Here is a 16,012-nt window from a genome sequence, read left to right as displayed (position 1 = left end):
TATGTTAGAATCTTTGTGTTTCTAGTTTGTAGAGCATCCATTTATGTGTCCTTGTGTTGATAGTTTATGTATTCGTGAAGAACTTTTCCAAGTGATTTCTGCCGTCTGTGCTTCCTGGTGTCCTGAGATCATGACATCATCATGAGAATATGTTGTTACAGCAAGTACTAAATAATCACACACACCATTATAAATCTGAACTTAAAGGCTTTTATTGATTTATCTTTCTTCTCAGATTGAAGACAGAATAAGTAAACTTCAAACATTCATATTTCATGACATTTTAATAAATATTACTACAGGACTATTTTTAAGCTCCAGAAACAATTTACAAAAATAATCAAAATTTCTTAACAAATATTTCTGTTTCATCGTTTCCATCATCATCATTTAGAAATCACTGGAGGACACAGCAGAGTTCCCTGTGGAGGTGAAAGAGAGAAGGTGACATGAAAAGAAGAAGCACCATTAGACAGATACACACAGTGTCTTTTTATTACCTATATTATAATCTTCACACTTTTGATAGAAAGTCACTGTTGGTTTTTCTAAACTTTGTGTTGACATTTTTTTTTATAAATATTTTGTTTCTCACCTCATTTATTTTCCTTTTAAGCCACTCGGTGTTTGGTCTGAGGAAAAATGTTCTTCCTGCACGTGTTTTGACCCTGGAAGAAAAAAACAGAAGAATAAAGAAAGAAGTTTAGAGCGAAGAAGACAAATTAAAGGATTGGACATTTTCACTTTATTGTTAACTGAACATGTGCAGGGTCCATTTTGCATTATGCTGTGAGAGAACAGCTCAGGTTTCCTCCAAGCTCATAAGCACAAACTCACAGATTCCCCAACGTCACCACATTAGAAACAATCACAGAGCAAACAGTAGTGCTGTATGTTAGAGAGGGGAACATTTATCTGCTACATCAAGGTTTCAGTGCAAATCTCATTTTCATTGTTGTGTTTGTGGATTTTTAATCAAGAATTCATTTCTACATTTTATTTGGTTAAATTGTATTTAGAAGAAGTTCTACTTACACATAGCCGTCTGGTCTGTTTTGTTCAAAGCAGCTGATGATGTTTTTTGCCCATTTAGGTGTAGACATGTTTATTACACCACTGTTAGAATGTGTTTTATAGCTGGTTTTCCCCACGAAGTCAGCCCCTGCAGCACATCATCACACACATTGTCATTATTTTTCAAACCCTTTAAGATATCATGGAGACTGAAACAATCTCAACTCTCAGATGTTGTATAAATAATTTACTGATGCAGTTATTATGTTAATTTCAAAAAATTACATAGCTGACAACAATACAACTGGATTTAATCAACCATATAGATTTTATTAAATGCAGTTGACAGTAATTTGTCCAGAAACAGCTGCTCTGTTACAGTCTGTGCTAGCTTTAGTCTCTTTTCGCACAGTTAGTTGTCAGTTAGAAAGTTACATTAAGGTCAGATAACCATGTTGAAAAACAGACTTTTAGCTGGTGTTACTGAACTTTCACAACAGAGCAAACTCCAGAAATAAAAACTACCTGATACAGAGATGAGCATCATCACACTCAGGGAGATCAGAAGAATCAGGCGGCTGGTGGAGAGACTCGAACACATGTTGAGACGCTGAAAGGCACCAAATCTGAGTCTGGATCTGAGCTGTGAACAGGTTTGTTACCAGCTGATGAACTTGTCAAAGTGTGACAGCAGCTCATCTTATATACTGTAGCTTGTCACTGAATTAGGGGCTGTTTGGTGATGTATTTACACAAAAATAAACACTGATGGAAACACGACAACCACAGACTGCTGTGGTGAGCAGCTTCCTTTCTCGTGTTGAGGTTTGTTGTACAGCTCAATGTGTCTGTAATGGGTTTAAACCTGATAATGTGTACTATAAACTGGAAATATATGAACAGTCATCCCACAAGTATTGACATTTTATAGTAGTAATATTAACAGCAGTAGCAGTAGGAGCAGCAGTACGCTGCTGTCAAACAAGTGTTGTTCTGCTGTCAGACAACATATATTATTTATCCAATTCATAAATAATATTATTCATCCTTCAAACACGCACACACATATTTTGTTTTCAAACTCCATTGGGGTTTATTTCACACCTTATACAGAGTTCGTCACGCAATGTCAAAGGTATGTGCCTTTTTTCACGTCACGCTGTGCGCCACGTTATAGACCCTGTGCACGAGAAAATGCTAACTTCCTGTTTTAAGACCAGATGTAAGGTTGTACGGTTCTGGTTGCTTTATTTTGCAGTCAACTGCTACTGCGAAGGTGGACTCAAAAATCATGACCAAAACTCGAAAACGGAAAGATTACGTTAACAAAGAGCAGAGGGTGGGAACACTCACCACTGCTGTGTCATAAAAAATCAAATGATCAATTTTGATGTTCGAAGTGTGTAGATCGATTGTTTGTTTACATCACTCAACATAAGCAGAACTGCATTACTGCATGCAGAAGACACATCGTCCACATTCAGAAGCACATCTCTGTATAGTGACTGTTCTTATGATTTAACAGGCCAATGTCCAGCATTCAAACTACAGGTGAACAATAGTCAAAGCCAGATGTTTCCCCATTATGTCGATATCAGTACACACCTACACAGCATGTCAACAAACCGTGACAAAAAGCCACGGGACATAAAAAAAATACATGAATGATTGTGGGCAAGGGTCTCTATATGTTAGTATTTACGAAGGGTATGTTGGAACTTATCTTCACAGTTACAGTGTTCCCTCGCTATAACGCGGTTCACCGTTTGAAGCCTCGCTGTTTCGCGAATTCTTTTAGTGCAATTTTGCATGCTTTTTTTTTTTAAAGCGCATTGTGTTCTGTGTCCCGATCGGCTGTAGATCATTGTCATCTCCCCCATGCCATGCCGTGCTCCCCTCAACAGCACAGAATCGCTACATCGATCACTAGCAGTGTCCATTTTTTTTTCCTTTTCATACTGTGCCCCCCCTGCAATGGCTCGGCGCCCCCCCTCCCCCACAGGGGGCAGGCCCCACACTTTGGGAAGCTCTGGTTTAAATGGATTGTTGAGTAGTCCGTCGCATCTCTAATAAACAGATGGGGAATGAATGTTTTTGCTTCACTCTTTTGTTGACTTGTTGGAAACTTGCGCACAACTTAGTTTATTAATGACAAATCTTTAGTTTAATCCTCTCTGAAATGTAGAGAAAAGAAAAGAGAGAGCAGGAAAGGTAAAGTTAGTTATTTTATTACATACAGAGAAGTATTTTAACATGTTTTATTACAAATGTTCCCTCGGTGTGTGGAAAGGCTTTCCATTGGCTGAGCACGGGGACTCTCTGTGACGTGATCTTCCACCAGTTTCGTTCCTGTTAATCTGTGGGTGTTGATTTTATTAGTGGTTTGTACCTCCCACATCTGAATTCATGGTGGTTTCCTTTCAAAGACAACTCAGAATAAAACAGTGACATTACTGGGTGATCAGCTTCTGTGGCCACATTTAAGAGGACTTTCCCTGTGACTTTGTCTTTAATAGTGTTTAATGAGTGGGCTTCACAGAAACTGCTTCTACACTTAGTAATTGTCAACAGGTACAGACCTTAAATTAGAGGCTTAAGATTACCATTTAGTGATCTTTAACACAAGGTACGTGATGATCTATTTCCAAACTTTATTAATAAAGTGTTTGAGCTCAGGGGAAAAAATATGTTTAAAAAAGCAGGTGGAAGAGCACAGACCACGGCCCACGGGCCATTTGCGGCCCACATCACCTCTACTTGTGACCCGCATATTGATGTGAAGAAATGTTTTTTAAAAATATTATTTGAAAAATGATTTCATATGAAGGCAATAGGAGCAGAGTGTTACAGGCATGGCCCTTTACGACTGTAGCCGCATGGGCGGTGTAGTCCGTGCTGCAGGGAGAACGTGTGGGACTGCCCCTCCCGCTGTTTGTGTGCGAGCGCGATGGTGGGAGAAAAAGCAAAGTCGAAAAGTACGAGGTGCTAGCGACCACAAACGGGAGCTGGAAGCATGTATATATTATGATAATGGCCACTGCAGCCAAAAAGAGTGCCTGATGAGCCCAGTTCTAAGTAAGCTGTTAAGACTCGACTCTACACCATGTTCGTGTTAAAACAAGCAAAACATTACATTTTTGGAAATATTAGTGGGTGTTTTCTTTTCTTTTCTTGTTTTTTTTGTACTACTTGAACACTAAAGTGGCCCTCCAATGAGATGACGGTGCTAGAAGTGGCCTGCCATAGACAGTAAGACAGAGGTAGCCATGACAGTGATGTCATCTACTGGTTTCCTTCTGGGTTGTTCCTTATTTTCCTAGTTAATTTCATCTTATAGCAAATTGATTACACACTCAAAGAATTTGTGTTTATATACAATTGTTTGAACCTTTGACCCCACACTTGGTTAGATGGCTCCACAAGTCATTCTAGACTAGTATAAATATACAGTGAGTTCCTGTCGTTCAAAAGTCAATCCAACGAAGACTGTCAAACAAACTCCTTTTATGTTGCTGTATTAGGGACTTCTTTGTGGAAAATATTACACTTGTGTGTGCCACCAACTGTTCAGGGTCAGCTGGCATGTTAAGTTCATCTTGGTCACAGACATGTAGAGTTCATGTAGCTGTTGCGTCACATTTGATGATTCCTTTTCTGCCTGGCACCTGTGGACCGTGTTCATTTCACTTATAGTTGTTTGGCTGTGTGATGTACCGAGCAGCGAAGGAAACTTAGACACAGGTTAAAGTCCAAAAAAAGGATAAAATGGAATTTTTATGTGACCCCAAAACATAATTGGTCAAATCAGGCAAAAAGAATCAAAATCTTGGGCCCATAAAAGAGGTCAAAATAACAGAACTCTGCTCAAAGTTAAAAGAAAAAACAAAACATACTGATAACTAAAAACTGACCTAACTGAAACTCGCTCTGCCCCTTTCCCACCTATTGGCTCCTTAATCAAGGGACTGAAGCAGCTGCAACGAAAGTAACTCAGAAAACAAAGATTAATCATACATAACAGTGTAAACTAAACGTGCACACGCATTTTAGAATGCAGTGTTATGTGGATATGTGAATTAATTCTAAACCAAAACCAGTTATTCAGTGTCCTGTAAATTAATTCTGTAAATATTGCTCCCCCTGGAGGTTCCCTGGATTCATCACATCTTAGAATAGAATAGAATAGAATACATCTTCAATTCAGTTCAATTGAATTCAGTTTTATTCATAGTTTTTATATATTTTTATTATATTTTAAAGAAAATTATTTAATGTAAAAGTAATTTTGAGTATATGGACTTGTTCTTATGTTGCACTTTTCTACTCTTTTGTAGACCTTTACACAACTTTTTCATTCACCTAATCGCTTTTTCTAAGATGTTGTTAAATGCTTCCATTCCTACCTTTACACACACATTCATACTCTGATGGATTCATCCAAGAGCAACATTGGGTTGGTGTACAGAGTGGGATTGAACCACCAACCTTCTGTTTAGTAGGTGACCCACATTATTGCCTGAGCTACAGCCACCCTGAAGTCATTGTGTGTTGAAAGTATGATCGTTATTTACTCATTAACTTCATTGTGTTTGTTAAACTATGTTAACACCTCAGCTACATCAGAGCAAACAGTGGAAAGCACTGGAATGTTTCAAGTTTTGTAATGAATCTTATCAAACATGAGAAATATCATTTAGAAAACAACTAAAAGATAAATATGACTACAAAACTGTTTTTAAAGCTCTATCAATAATTTGCATGAAAACTATCTACATTTCATAACAAATATTTCTGTAAAATATTTGAACTAATAAATAAGCAGAACTGTTTCCAGTAGCTGTGTTGCTTAGAGAGAAGATGACATGAAAAGAAAAATAAGAAGCACCATTGGACAGATATACAAAGTGTCTTTTTATAACCTTTAATTTCATTTATAATCTTCACACTTTAGCTAAAATGTTACTGTTTTCAGTGAGCACCCACTGCTTTACACTCTCTCCCTTTAATCCCCTGGGTCCTAAAGTATTTTCAGCAAAATATGTTTAGTTTTCTTGTCCAGGTTATCTACGTATCCCTGTCTCTGATTGGTCATGTGCTGCCAACATCAACATGACCTCTTACCTCTTGCATTCATAGCTGGATAGATAAACGGTGGGTTTATGTATCCAACACAGGGTCGGTGATTGTAGTCACCACCTTCACAAATGGCCACATGTTGTTGGATACAGACAAAAATATCAATGAATGAAGCAGTGGAAATAAACTTTCTCTAAAGGGTTTCTGGGCTCAGTCTCAGAAGGTGCTCAGAGTAGAGCTCCAGTATTTTGGGCTTCTAACGAGTACACCCTCTGAGTGAGCTGCTCTACCACTTTGAAGAGATTGAGAATTTTATTTCCCAGATTTATTTGTAAAAATAGGAGAAAACAAAGACAAGACATAAAGATAGAACCCTACACAACACAACAGTAATATGGAATTAAAGATGAACAAAGGAAGTGTAACTACAAGAATCCACAATCACTATAGCAATAAAAGACAAGTCACCGTTCTCCTTTCTCTGAATCGTGCCTGTTCCCACTCCGAGTTGAAAGATGTCGCAACCTCTAATATGTATTTAGTGGACAGAGTGAGGAGGCTGCAGGAGGAGCTGTAATCAAGAAGGTACTGGTGTGTCTTTTCCTAATGTGTTTTTATGTTTTAAAACAAGGCGAGGATGTCTGAGTGTGTTGACTTCCTGTTTCATCTGCTCTTATATCTCTTTCTCACCTTTTCCACTGGCATCTGTAGTGAGAGGTGCTAAAGCGTGAGGAGTGGGAATATCATGTGCAGCGTAAGGAATGATAACGGTGCGTGTTTCTTGAGGAGAGGGAGGCATGCGTGTCTGTGCTCAGTCTGCTGCTTCTGCAACCCAGCATTAATGAAATAAAACGAATGAAATTTAACATAAACAGGGAATGTGCATTCTCCTCCACTAGAGTCATGGGGGTATCTGATGTGTTCATTTTAATTTTATATACATCTACATTTTATTCGCATCTCACATGCAGCACCTCACAGCTGTGATATGTCATTAGTTACTTTTTTTTTTACAGTAATTAGTAAATGATCACACAGACCATTAAAGAATGCAGTTTCAAAGGCTTTTATTGATTTTGTCTTTGTTCACAGCTTGAAGATAGAATAAGAAAAAATCGAACATTCATATTTAATGACATTTTTACTAAATATGAAAACAAAAGTGGTTTTTAATTTCTATCTATAATTTACAAACAATAATCAACATTTCTTAACAAATATTTCTGTAAAAGTGTGAACTCATAAATCTGCAGAACTGTTTCCATTTGCTGCTTTACTTTGCTTCATCGTTTCCATCATCTTCATTTAGAAATCGCTGGAGGACACAGCACAGTTCCCTGTGGTGGTGAAAGTAAGAAGGTGACATGAAAAGAAAAACGAGAAGCACCATTAGACAGATATACACAGTGTCTTTTTATAACCTATATTACACTTTTGATAGAAAGTCACTGATGGTTTTTCTAAACTTTGTGTCCTCATTTTTATAAATAATTTGTTTCTCACCTCATTTATTTTCCTTTTAAGCCACTCGGTGTTTGGTCTGAGGAAAAATGTTCTATTTCCACTTGTTTTGACCCTGGAAGAAAAAATAAAAGAATAAAGAAAGAAGTTTAGAGACAGGAAGACAAATTAAAGGATTGGACATTTTCACTTTATTGTGAACTGAACATGTGCAGGGTCCATTTTGCATTATGCTGTGAGAGAACAGCTCAGGTTTCCTCCAAGCTCATAAGCACAAACTCACAGATTCCCCAACGTCACCACATTAGAAACAATCACAGAGCAAACAGTAGTGCTGTATGTTAGAGAGGGGAACATTTATCTGCTACATCAAGGTTTCAGTGCAAATCTCATTTTCATTGTTGTGTTTGTGGATTTTTAATCAAGAATTCATTTCTACATTTTATTTGGTTTAAGTGAATTTAGAAGAAGTTCTACTTACTCATAGCCATGAAGGCAGCCTGGTCTGTCGTCTTCAAAGCAGCTGATGATGTTTTTTGCCCATTTAGGTGTAAACGTTGTGGTTTTTACATCTTTGTTAGAATATTTTTCATAGCAGTCATTTCCCACGTGGTCAGCCCCTGCAGCACATCATCACACACATTGTCATTATTCTTCAGGGCCTTTCAGATATCATGGAGAATGAAATAAACTGAGCTTTCAGATGTTGTATAAATAATTTACTGATCCAGTTATTGTGTGTAATATGAAAAATCACATTACTGAAAAAAATACACCTGTCTTTTATCAGTGGTACATATCTAGAAGTCGTGTTTTAAATTGGTCCAGAGTGGCTCCCTGTAGCCAAAAAAAACCCCAAACCCTCTTTTAGTCAGTTATAATTTGTCCAGAAACACCTGCTCTGCTACAGTCTGTGCTAGCTTTAGTCTCTTTAGACACTATTAGTTATCAGGTAGTAAGTTGCATTAAGACCAGATAGATTTATAACCATGTTGAGAAACAGACTTTTAGCTGGTGTTACTGAACTTTGACAACAGAGCAAACTCCAGAAATAAAAACTGTACCTGATACAGAGATGAGCATCACCACACTCAGGGAGATCAGAAGAATCAGGCGGCTGGTGGAGAGACTCGAACACATGTTGAGACGCTGAAAGGCACCAAATCTGAGTCTGGATCTGAGCTGTGAGCAGGTTTGTTACCAGCTGATGAACTTGTCAAAGTGTGACAGCGGCTCATCTTATATACTGTAGCTTGTGAGTGAATTAGGGGCTGTTTGGTGATGTATTTACACAAAAATAAACTCCCACAGAGTTGTGTGGTGGGTAGCTTCCTTCCTACTGTGTTGAGGTTTGTCATATAGTTTATTCCAGGTTAATAAGTTTCTGTTATGATTTTATACCTGATAATATCTATTATAAATGGACTATATGTCGTCCATTTATGGACTATATGTCATCACACAAAAGGGGCATTTTAGAGTAGTAGTTCCTAAGTAAGCTGCTGTGAAGCAATTGCATATGTGTTGTTTAATAACATATTTATAATTGCAATATCGGTACCATCTGTGAGGAGACGCTGGCTGCTGCTAATATACCAAGAAAGCTGCACAGATGCTGGGAAATCAAACTTCCCTTCTGAGAAGAAAATGGCCTACTTCATATACAAGACTAAAACAGAGGAAACAATGTAACTGACACTGATGAGCCAAGTCAGATGTTTTTTCTTCTTTCATTGACTTTTGCTCTCTATGATTTGCTTGTTTGGTAGTATTAATCTTAATAAAACAAAAGTTGTCAGGGTGTGCTGTAAGGTCAAAAACATGCTACCTTCAATGAACTTCGGCATCTGGATGAAATGAGAGCTCACTAAAGAGTACAGGGCATCATTCATCATCAAGCAAATTATCCTGTGTGGACATTAGGAGTTTACTCCACACATGTGTATAAACACTCACAGGCTCCAAAACTGTATAACTGGAGATGGCAATAACTTTGCCTGGGTTGATGAATCTTGACTAGTAACAACATGTTTATGTATAATTGACGAGTCATGCACATCCCAGTTAGATACATGGACAATAAATTTGCACCTGTTTAAATTAATGCGTCTGCTTGTCATATATTTGTTCTAAATGCTGCTGTTTTACACATCAAACTGAATCAACCCAGAAGTTCTGTCAGCACAGCCATCACACACAAACAAGAGAGATGCCAAACAGACACATTTTCCTTTTAACATGCAAAAAGACACTTTTATTGTTGAAATGTACAACAACTTAATAAAATAATGCCACCACAATGATCATTTTTCCAGTTACTTAAAAAAAATATCTTGTATTTTAAATAGATATGTATGTAAAAGAAATAAATAGTATTTCAGGATAAAACGTTGCTGTTTTACTTCATGCTGTTGTTGGCTTGTTGGGAACTTCATTTAATAATGACAGATCTTGAGGGCAGTTTAATTCTCCCTGCAAATGTAGGAAAAGGAAAGATACAGTTAGACGAGTTTATTACATACAGAGAAGTATTTTAATACGTTTTATTAATAAATGTTCCCTCGGTCCATGAAACCAGCTTTCCACGGATCAAGCAGGGGGGACTCACCACCTCACCACCTTCCACCAGCTTCATACCTGATAACATGTGGGTGCTGCGCTTATTAACAAGTGGTTTGAACCTCCTACATTTCACTTTATGGGGCTTTCCTTTCAACAGGCATCTCTAATTAAAGTGATGACATTATTGGTTGACCAGCTTTTGTGGCCAAATCTGAAAGTACTTTCCTAAAAGTACTTTCCCCTGTGATTTTCATCTTTGACAACTTTTAATGAGAGGTCTTCACAAACACCTCCTCTACACCTTTAACCTGAGTGGTTGACAACAGATGTAGACTAGAGGTTAAAGATTACATTTAGTAATCTTTCACATCGCACTGATCATGTAAAAAGGAGATGATCTACTTCCAAATTTTATTGATATATTGTTTAAATACAGGAGAATGAAATTATTAAATGGTAGCTGTGACAGTGATGTCTCCCATTGGTTTTAGATCCATCGCTACGATGGTGATTGTGGTGTTTTGGAATGGGACATGATGAGTAAAGCTGTTAACCAAAGAGCATATTTTGAATATCCATCTTTCTAATTCTCAGCATTATCACAATTTACAAATTGAGCTTGTTGTTCTATCCAATATGACCTGAAACGAGCAGCTTTTATACAACAAGAAGTCTTTTTGCAATCAGATGGGTCGCCCCCTGCTGGCCATTAGAAAGAGTGCAGGTTTAAGATATTCAAAACAACTAAAGGACATCATAAAAACAGTCGATGAGCTAAATGGGAACTCTAGATTGAAAGGACACGAGCTTGTTACAAGCAGCTGAACTTTGGTGAAAGAACTGATGAGTGCCCACTCTCCAGCAGTACACTGATGACACTATCTCAGATAAAAAGGCAAACCACAAACCGTATAGTGGTAAAATGTAAATCTGCAGTGTGACTAGCATCTGAAACTATGCGATAACTAGATAACATGTGCAAATGCGGCAGAAAAAAAGAAATATTCAGCTATTTCAGGGCTGTACTAATTTACATTACTAATAGAGCTAATAAATAATGTACATAAATTTCATGTGTAGATGAGTAGATTAAGACAAAGTTCCATTTTTCCTTAATCCTCTATCCTTGGTCTGAATTGACTTTCTTTGGTTCAGATTTCAACGCAAATAATTATCTGAAATTAAATAAAATCACAAGCCATTTAATGTGGTATGACAAGGTGAACCACTAATTTACACTTTTTTGGTAGTTCAGACACAGATCTACAGTCTGGCTTCATGTTACCTTCTGTATTTTGTCCTTGAGCCACTTAGAATTTGGGTTGACACACCACGGTTTATCTTTATGGCGCTGGTTTGCAATCCTAGGAGCAGAAACATCAGTTAAAGTCAGTTACAAACTTTATGATATTAATGTCAAATCTGGTCCTCCAGGTAATAGCTATATTACCTCTTTACAGTTTTGGCCTGCTTAGCTGTAGGCAGGAAAGGCAGCTAACAATCTAGCTAACAGACAGCTTCAGGTGAGGTGACAGACTGTGCAGCCTTCATCTTTACTGAATGTGAAGAGCGGCTTGCATGTCTACCTTGCCCGCAACAGTTTCATTTTTACTGTTTTCTTCTTTTGAGGTTTAATTCCACTTACCAGCAAAGACACAGTCATGCATGTGAATCAGAAGCTTCAGAAAGTTACAGAACTGGAAAGAGCATGTTTGTTCAACCGAAGTTTTAAAACTTTAGGCTGCTTTAATTTGCAATAGACTCAATACTTGAAATGTGCAATTCACTTGTATTTTTATTTTTATTCCTATTTATTCTATTTATCCCCTTCGTATAATTTATTTATATTGTCTCTGTATTTATATATATATGTGTGTGTGTGTGTGTGTGTGTGTATTATATATATATATATATAATATTCTGTAACTCTGTAACTTCTGTCGGTGCTGTGCTTTTTTGGAAATCGAATTTCCCAGAGGAACCCACCCGAGGGATTAATAAAGTTCTATCTAATCTAATCTAATCTAATTTCCTCACATTGCTAAGCTGTACAGGTAAACTGCCTTGGTGGATGTTATAAAAGTTTTGTGGAGTTGCTGAGGGCGAATATGTGAACCAAATTGCACAGAAGAAGGCTATAATGAGCATTTATTTTCAATTACATGAAAATACACTGTAAAACTATGGTAGACCTTGATGTCATTGTCATTTCTCAGTGTAGCCATCAGTGAAACTGAATGTAACACCTCTGCCCCAGCAATATTGTATCTTTATTTCCCCCTGTTCTTATCTAGATTTAAGATCAACAGTGGGAATCACACTAACAGTTCTTCCCACCACATTAAACTTTAGAAAAGAAGTTCATACATTATTTATATTTACGGTGAAGCCCACGGTGGCAAATGTTGGGCGAGAAAAAGTCCAGAGACAGCTATTTAATATTTACATGTATGGAAACATTGTGAGTGGCGTGAGCGTGTTTAAATTATGATGATCTTACAAGAAAGCATGGTGGTTGCAGCCCTCGCGTGGTTTCTGCTCATAGCACCATTTGATCCGTGCTATCTTCCTGGTGCTGACGTTACGGCAGCAGGACAGACCTACAACCGAATCCGCTGCACAGACGAAAAGAGAGAAAAAGAGAAAAATAAGGAGATTAGTCAATATTACAAGAATTCTTCTTTGGTCAGCTGTGGCCAGAATGAGGCGCTAAAAAGTAGAAGCACTTATGTAAAGCCATTTCACTGTGGTTGATGGTTAGATGGCTTCCTGTTGTACTGATCGAACCAGCTAGACAAGAAATGTATGAAATGACGGCTAATCTACGAACACTTTCATTTGACACTCATTCAGTAGTTAATTTTCCTAAAATCATGAGATATTGTTTCAGTTTGGGTCACTAGTTTTACTTTAAAATCAGTCACCATTGCTGTGTCTCAAATTTCTAACTCTTTTTAATAGCGCTCATGCTAACAAGTGCAGAATTCTGACTGTCTTCGAGTCACTTAGGCACTTCTAAATTGGCCTTATTTTTAGGCCTAGACGCAGCTGCTTGGCAAAGCTGCACATAACATGTTTTGTTGTATTGTTTGATGTCTGCGCATGTTAAATCTTCAAGGTTTAATGTTGTGGATAGTTAGAGGCGCAACAGGTAACAAATGCTCACAAAATAGAGCAACTAGCAAAATAATTACAGTTAACTGTGTTTGATTCGAGAAAAATGACTGTGCCATACAAGTAAATACGTCGAATACTGAAGAAGACTACATATAAATGTGGCAACACAAGTATCTACATTGCGACATACTGTTATCCCTGTTTGTTCTGCTTTCAGTCTTTATTTGATTTCCAGCCTTCTGTTATTGCCTACCCCACCCTGAGCAGTAGCACGTGTTTCCTATTATCCACACTGCTCTTTGTTCCCTGCCAGATTTGTCATCCTACCCACAGATTATTACATCCAAATTTAAGCATTCATTCACTACTTACTTGTTGCTGTAGAGGGAAGTCTTTACTCTCATTATTTTATCCCACAGTTACATACTGACAAATATTTTTGCTGAAATAAAAAAGCTGTGAGATGCTTTTTTGTGTTAAACAAACCAGCTGAGTGTGTTTTTCAAATCACATAAAAAGGCTTTGTGGTGGTTTATGTTGTGATGCTCTGTTTTCATTCCTCTCATGCAGCTGTGTTTTTTCAGCCCATTGCATGTTGGTTTGGAGTGCTTGGGTACTTACCATTGATTGTACACTGCTTTTTTAAGAGGTGTTGTGGGATACATTGATTTCAGTATGAATTTAAAAAGCACTACAAAATGCCGAACTTACTTTCGAGTGAGTCATGAGGGATTTCAGTCAGAGCCTGCTCGGTTTTACAACCGTTTTCTTATTTTTAAAACCACTAATGTTCTCCGTTTGATTTTACCTGTTTGGGGATTTTTACTTTGGTTTCATTCCTACTCTCAGTATTTATTTACGTCCAGTTTACTGACTATTTACTGATCTCCTGTTAATAACCTCAAATGTAGGAGATTTAACCCTTCTCGCTTTTGATCACAAGCACAACTTTTGACTGTTTCTCTGCATATTTCCTTTTTTTGTTTTGCATTGCACAGTGAGACCTGCAGAGGTTTAACATGGCACATAAGACTGCATTCAATCATGAGTTCAGGCTTACCTTGAGATGCTGAGAAGAACATCACAACAGACAGGCTGAGGAGAAAAATCCAGCGGCTGACAGAGAGGGCCGTCCACATCTTCATGCTGACAGAGTCCCAGCTGTAAACTGCTTCCTGTTCTTTCTGTTACTTTGTGCAGGATTTGCAAAAGTCTGAGGATAAATGAGCCAGAGGAAGGTGATCTTTTATACTGTAGCTGCACACAAAAAGAGGAACAATATGGGAACTATATATGTCACGCAACATTTTTTGAATGGAAATACTCATGCACCCAAAATGACGAGACAGAGGACAAAGACTCATGCACTCAGAAAAGACTGGATCATATCCATATATGTGCAGATCCGTTTCAGTATCTCAGACAAGAGCTCATCGTTTTTGAGAACTCTGGTGTCCACCTTGTACTATTCCTCCCATGCAAAGTGACTTAATTTTCAAGATTTTGCCTTCAGAGCTGTCTTAATTCTTCATGTCACATATTCAACATGGTGCCTGAAACATTCCTCAAAGAATTTGGTCCATTTTTATTTCTCATAACATTTGCATGTCATGTTGTGTGAGTATCAGAATGTTTCTGCAGATTTGTCAGCTGCACATGCATTATGTGAATCAGCACAGCAATCCCAAAGGTGCTCGCTTGGATTGAAATCTGGTGATTGTGGAGTACAGTGAACTCATTATCATGTTCAAGAAACCAGTTTGAAGTGATTTGAGCTTTGAGATATGGTCTGTTATCCTGCTGGAAGTAGCCATCAGAAGATGTCCAATGTAATGGTAAAGGGCTGGTTCTTATGTAGCACATTTCTACTCCACCATTGAACTACCAACCTACAGCCTGGTCTACCACCTGAGCTACAGCCAACACAATGTGGTCATAAAGAGCTGGTCAGCAACAGTACTCCTATTCAGTATTCAGGTAGGCTGTGGTGTTTAAATTATGCTCCACTGTGATAAGCCCCCATGCTATTACTTCACTGCCTGACCTGCTGCTAGAAGGCAGGATGGATCCATGCTTTCATGCTGTTTTTGCAAAATTGTGACCCTGTCATCTCATCAAACCAATAAATATTTTTACAGTCTTTTATTGTCCAACTTTGATGCAACATAGATGCTCATTTTCCTGTTCTTTGCAGACAGGAGCAACTGCTGTAGCTCATCTGCTTCAAAGTCAGGTTTGTATGCATTAAGAGATGTTCTTCGGCAGAACTTAAGCATTAGCCTAATGAGTGGGTTTTTGAGTTAATGTTGCCCATCAGCTTGAAGCAGTTCACCAAGAGAACTGTTTCTGACTGGATATTTTCTCTATTTTAGACAGTTCTCTGTAAACACTAGAGATGATTGTGTAGGAAACTCCCAACATATCAGAACTTTCTGAAGTAGTCAGACCAGCCTTTCCCCTTTCCGTTATTTTGATGTTCAGTTTAAATGTTAGCAGAAAATTCTGACCATGTCTACATACCTAAATGTAGTCTTTGTCATATAATGAGCTGATTAAAAATTAACAAGAAGCTTAACACATGTACCTAATGAAGTGGCCGTTGAAGAGAGATGGCTTAATGGCTCTCTCGAGTGATGAGAGTTTTGGTTGAAAAAGCACTAAAAATACAAGCTAGACTTGAAAATCAACTTGTAAGAACTTTAGAGAAATAAGAACACACTGTAACTGTTCTTACTGTTGTTTCTGTATCATAATACCTTTTCTGAACTTCTTGAATCCTGCC

General features: G+C 37.8%; 2 protein-coding genes across 4 annotated transcripts; both read right to left on the bottom strand.

The window, feature by feature from the left end:
- Positions 1 to 196: 196 nt before the first annotated feature.
- LOC145430987 (uncharacterized) lies at positions 197 to 8,810 on the bottom strand. 3 transcript variants are annotated; one of them, XM_080306199.1, is made up of 4 exons: positions 8,616 to 8,785; positions 1,036 to 1,162; positions 596 to 668; positions 197 to 422 (listed from the first exon to the last, which is right to left on the bottom strand). In XM_080306199.1, the coding sequence occupies exons 1-4, from the start codon at positions 8,689 to 8,691 to the stop codon at positions 387 to 389; spliced, it is 312 nt and encodes a 103-aa protein (XP_080162325.1). In that variant the 5' UTR covers positions 8,692 to 8,785; the 3' UTR covers positions 197 to 386. The 3 variants fall into 3 exon arrangements, with proteins under 3 accessions (XP_080162325.1, XP_080162324.1, XP_080162323.1); XM_080306198.1 differs by lacking the exon at positions 8,616 to 8,785 and adding an exon at positions 1,540 to 1,733; XM_080306197.1 differs by lacking the exons at positions 197 to 422; positions 596 to 668; positions 1,036 to 1,162 and adding exons at positions 7,141 to 7,427; positions 7,594 to 7,666; positions 8,033 to 8,171 and having other exon boundaries at positions 8,616 to 8,810.
- A 966-nt stretch (positions 8,811 to 9,776) lies between these two features.
- Positions 9,777 to 14,491, bottom strand: LOC145430851 (uncharacterized). Its single transcript, XM_080305827.1, has 4 exons — positions 14,291 to 14,491; positions 12,614 to 12,728; positions 11,399 to 11,477; positions 9,777 to 10,023 (listed from the first exon to the last, which is right to left on the bottom strand). Exons 1-4 carry the CDS (start codon positions 14,373 to 14,375, stop codon positions 9,955 to 9,957), a joined length of 348 nt encoding a protein of 115 aa, XP_080161953.1. The 5' UTR covers positions 14,376 to 14,491; the 3' UTR covers positions 9,777 to 9,954.
- Positions 14,492 to 16,012: the final 1,521 nt, after the last annotated feature.

The sequence above is a fragment of the Astatotilapia calliptera genome, chromosome 9 (assembly GCF_964374335.1).
Source record: "Astatotilapia calliptera chromosome 9, fAstCal68.1, whole genome shotgun sequence".
NCBI classification, from domain to species: domain Eukaryota; kingdom Metazoa; phylum Chordata; class Actinopteri; order Cichliformes; family Cichlidae; genus Astatotilapia; species Astatotilapia calliptera.
The sequence above is the reverse complement of the archived record's forward strand: the minus strand, read 5'-3'. Positions and strand labels throughout refer to the sequence as shown.

Coding starts and splice junctions, on each gene's coding strand:
- LOC145430987 (XM_080306197.1), bottom strand. CDS start 8,691: ATGTGTTCGAGTCTCTCCACCAGCCGCCTGATTCTTCTGATCTCCCTG. Junction 8,172..8,615: donor GATGCTCATCTCTGTATCAG/GTACAGTTTTTA, acceptor GATGTGCTGCAG/GGGCTGACCACGTGGGAAAT. Junction 7,428..7,593: donor TTAAAAGGAAAATAAATGAG/GTGAGAAACAAA, acceptor TCACCACCACAG/GGAACTGTGCTGTGTCCTCC.
- LOC145430851 (XM_080305827.1), bottom strand. CDS start 14,375: ATGAAGATGTGGACGGCCCTCTCTGTCAGCCGCTGGATTTTTCTCCTC. Junction 12,729..14,290: donor GTTCTTCTCAGCATCTCAAG/GTAAGCCTGAAC, acceptor TCGTCTGTGCAG/CGGATTCGGTTGTAGGTCTG. Junction 10,024..11,398: donor TCAAGGACAAAATACAGAAG/GTAACATGAAGC, acceptor CTACATTTGCAG/GGAGAATTAAACTGCCCTCA.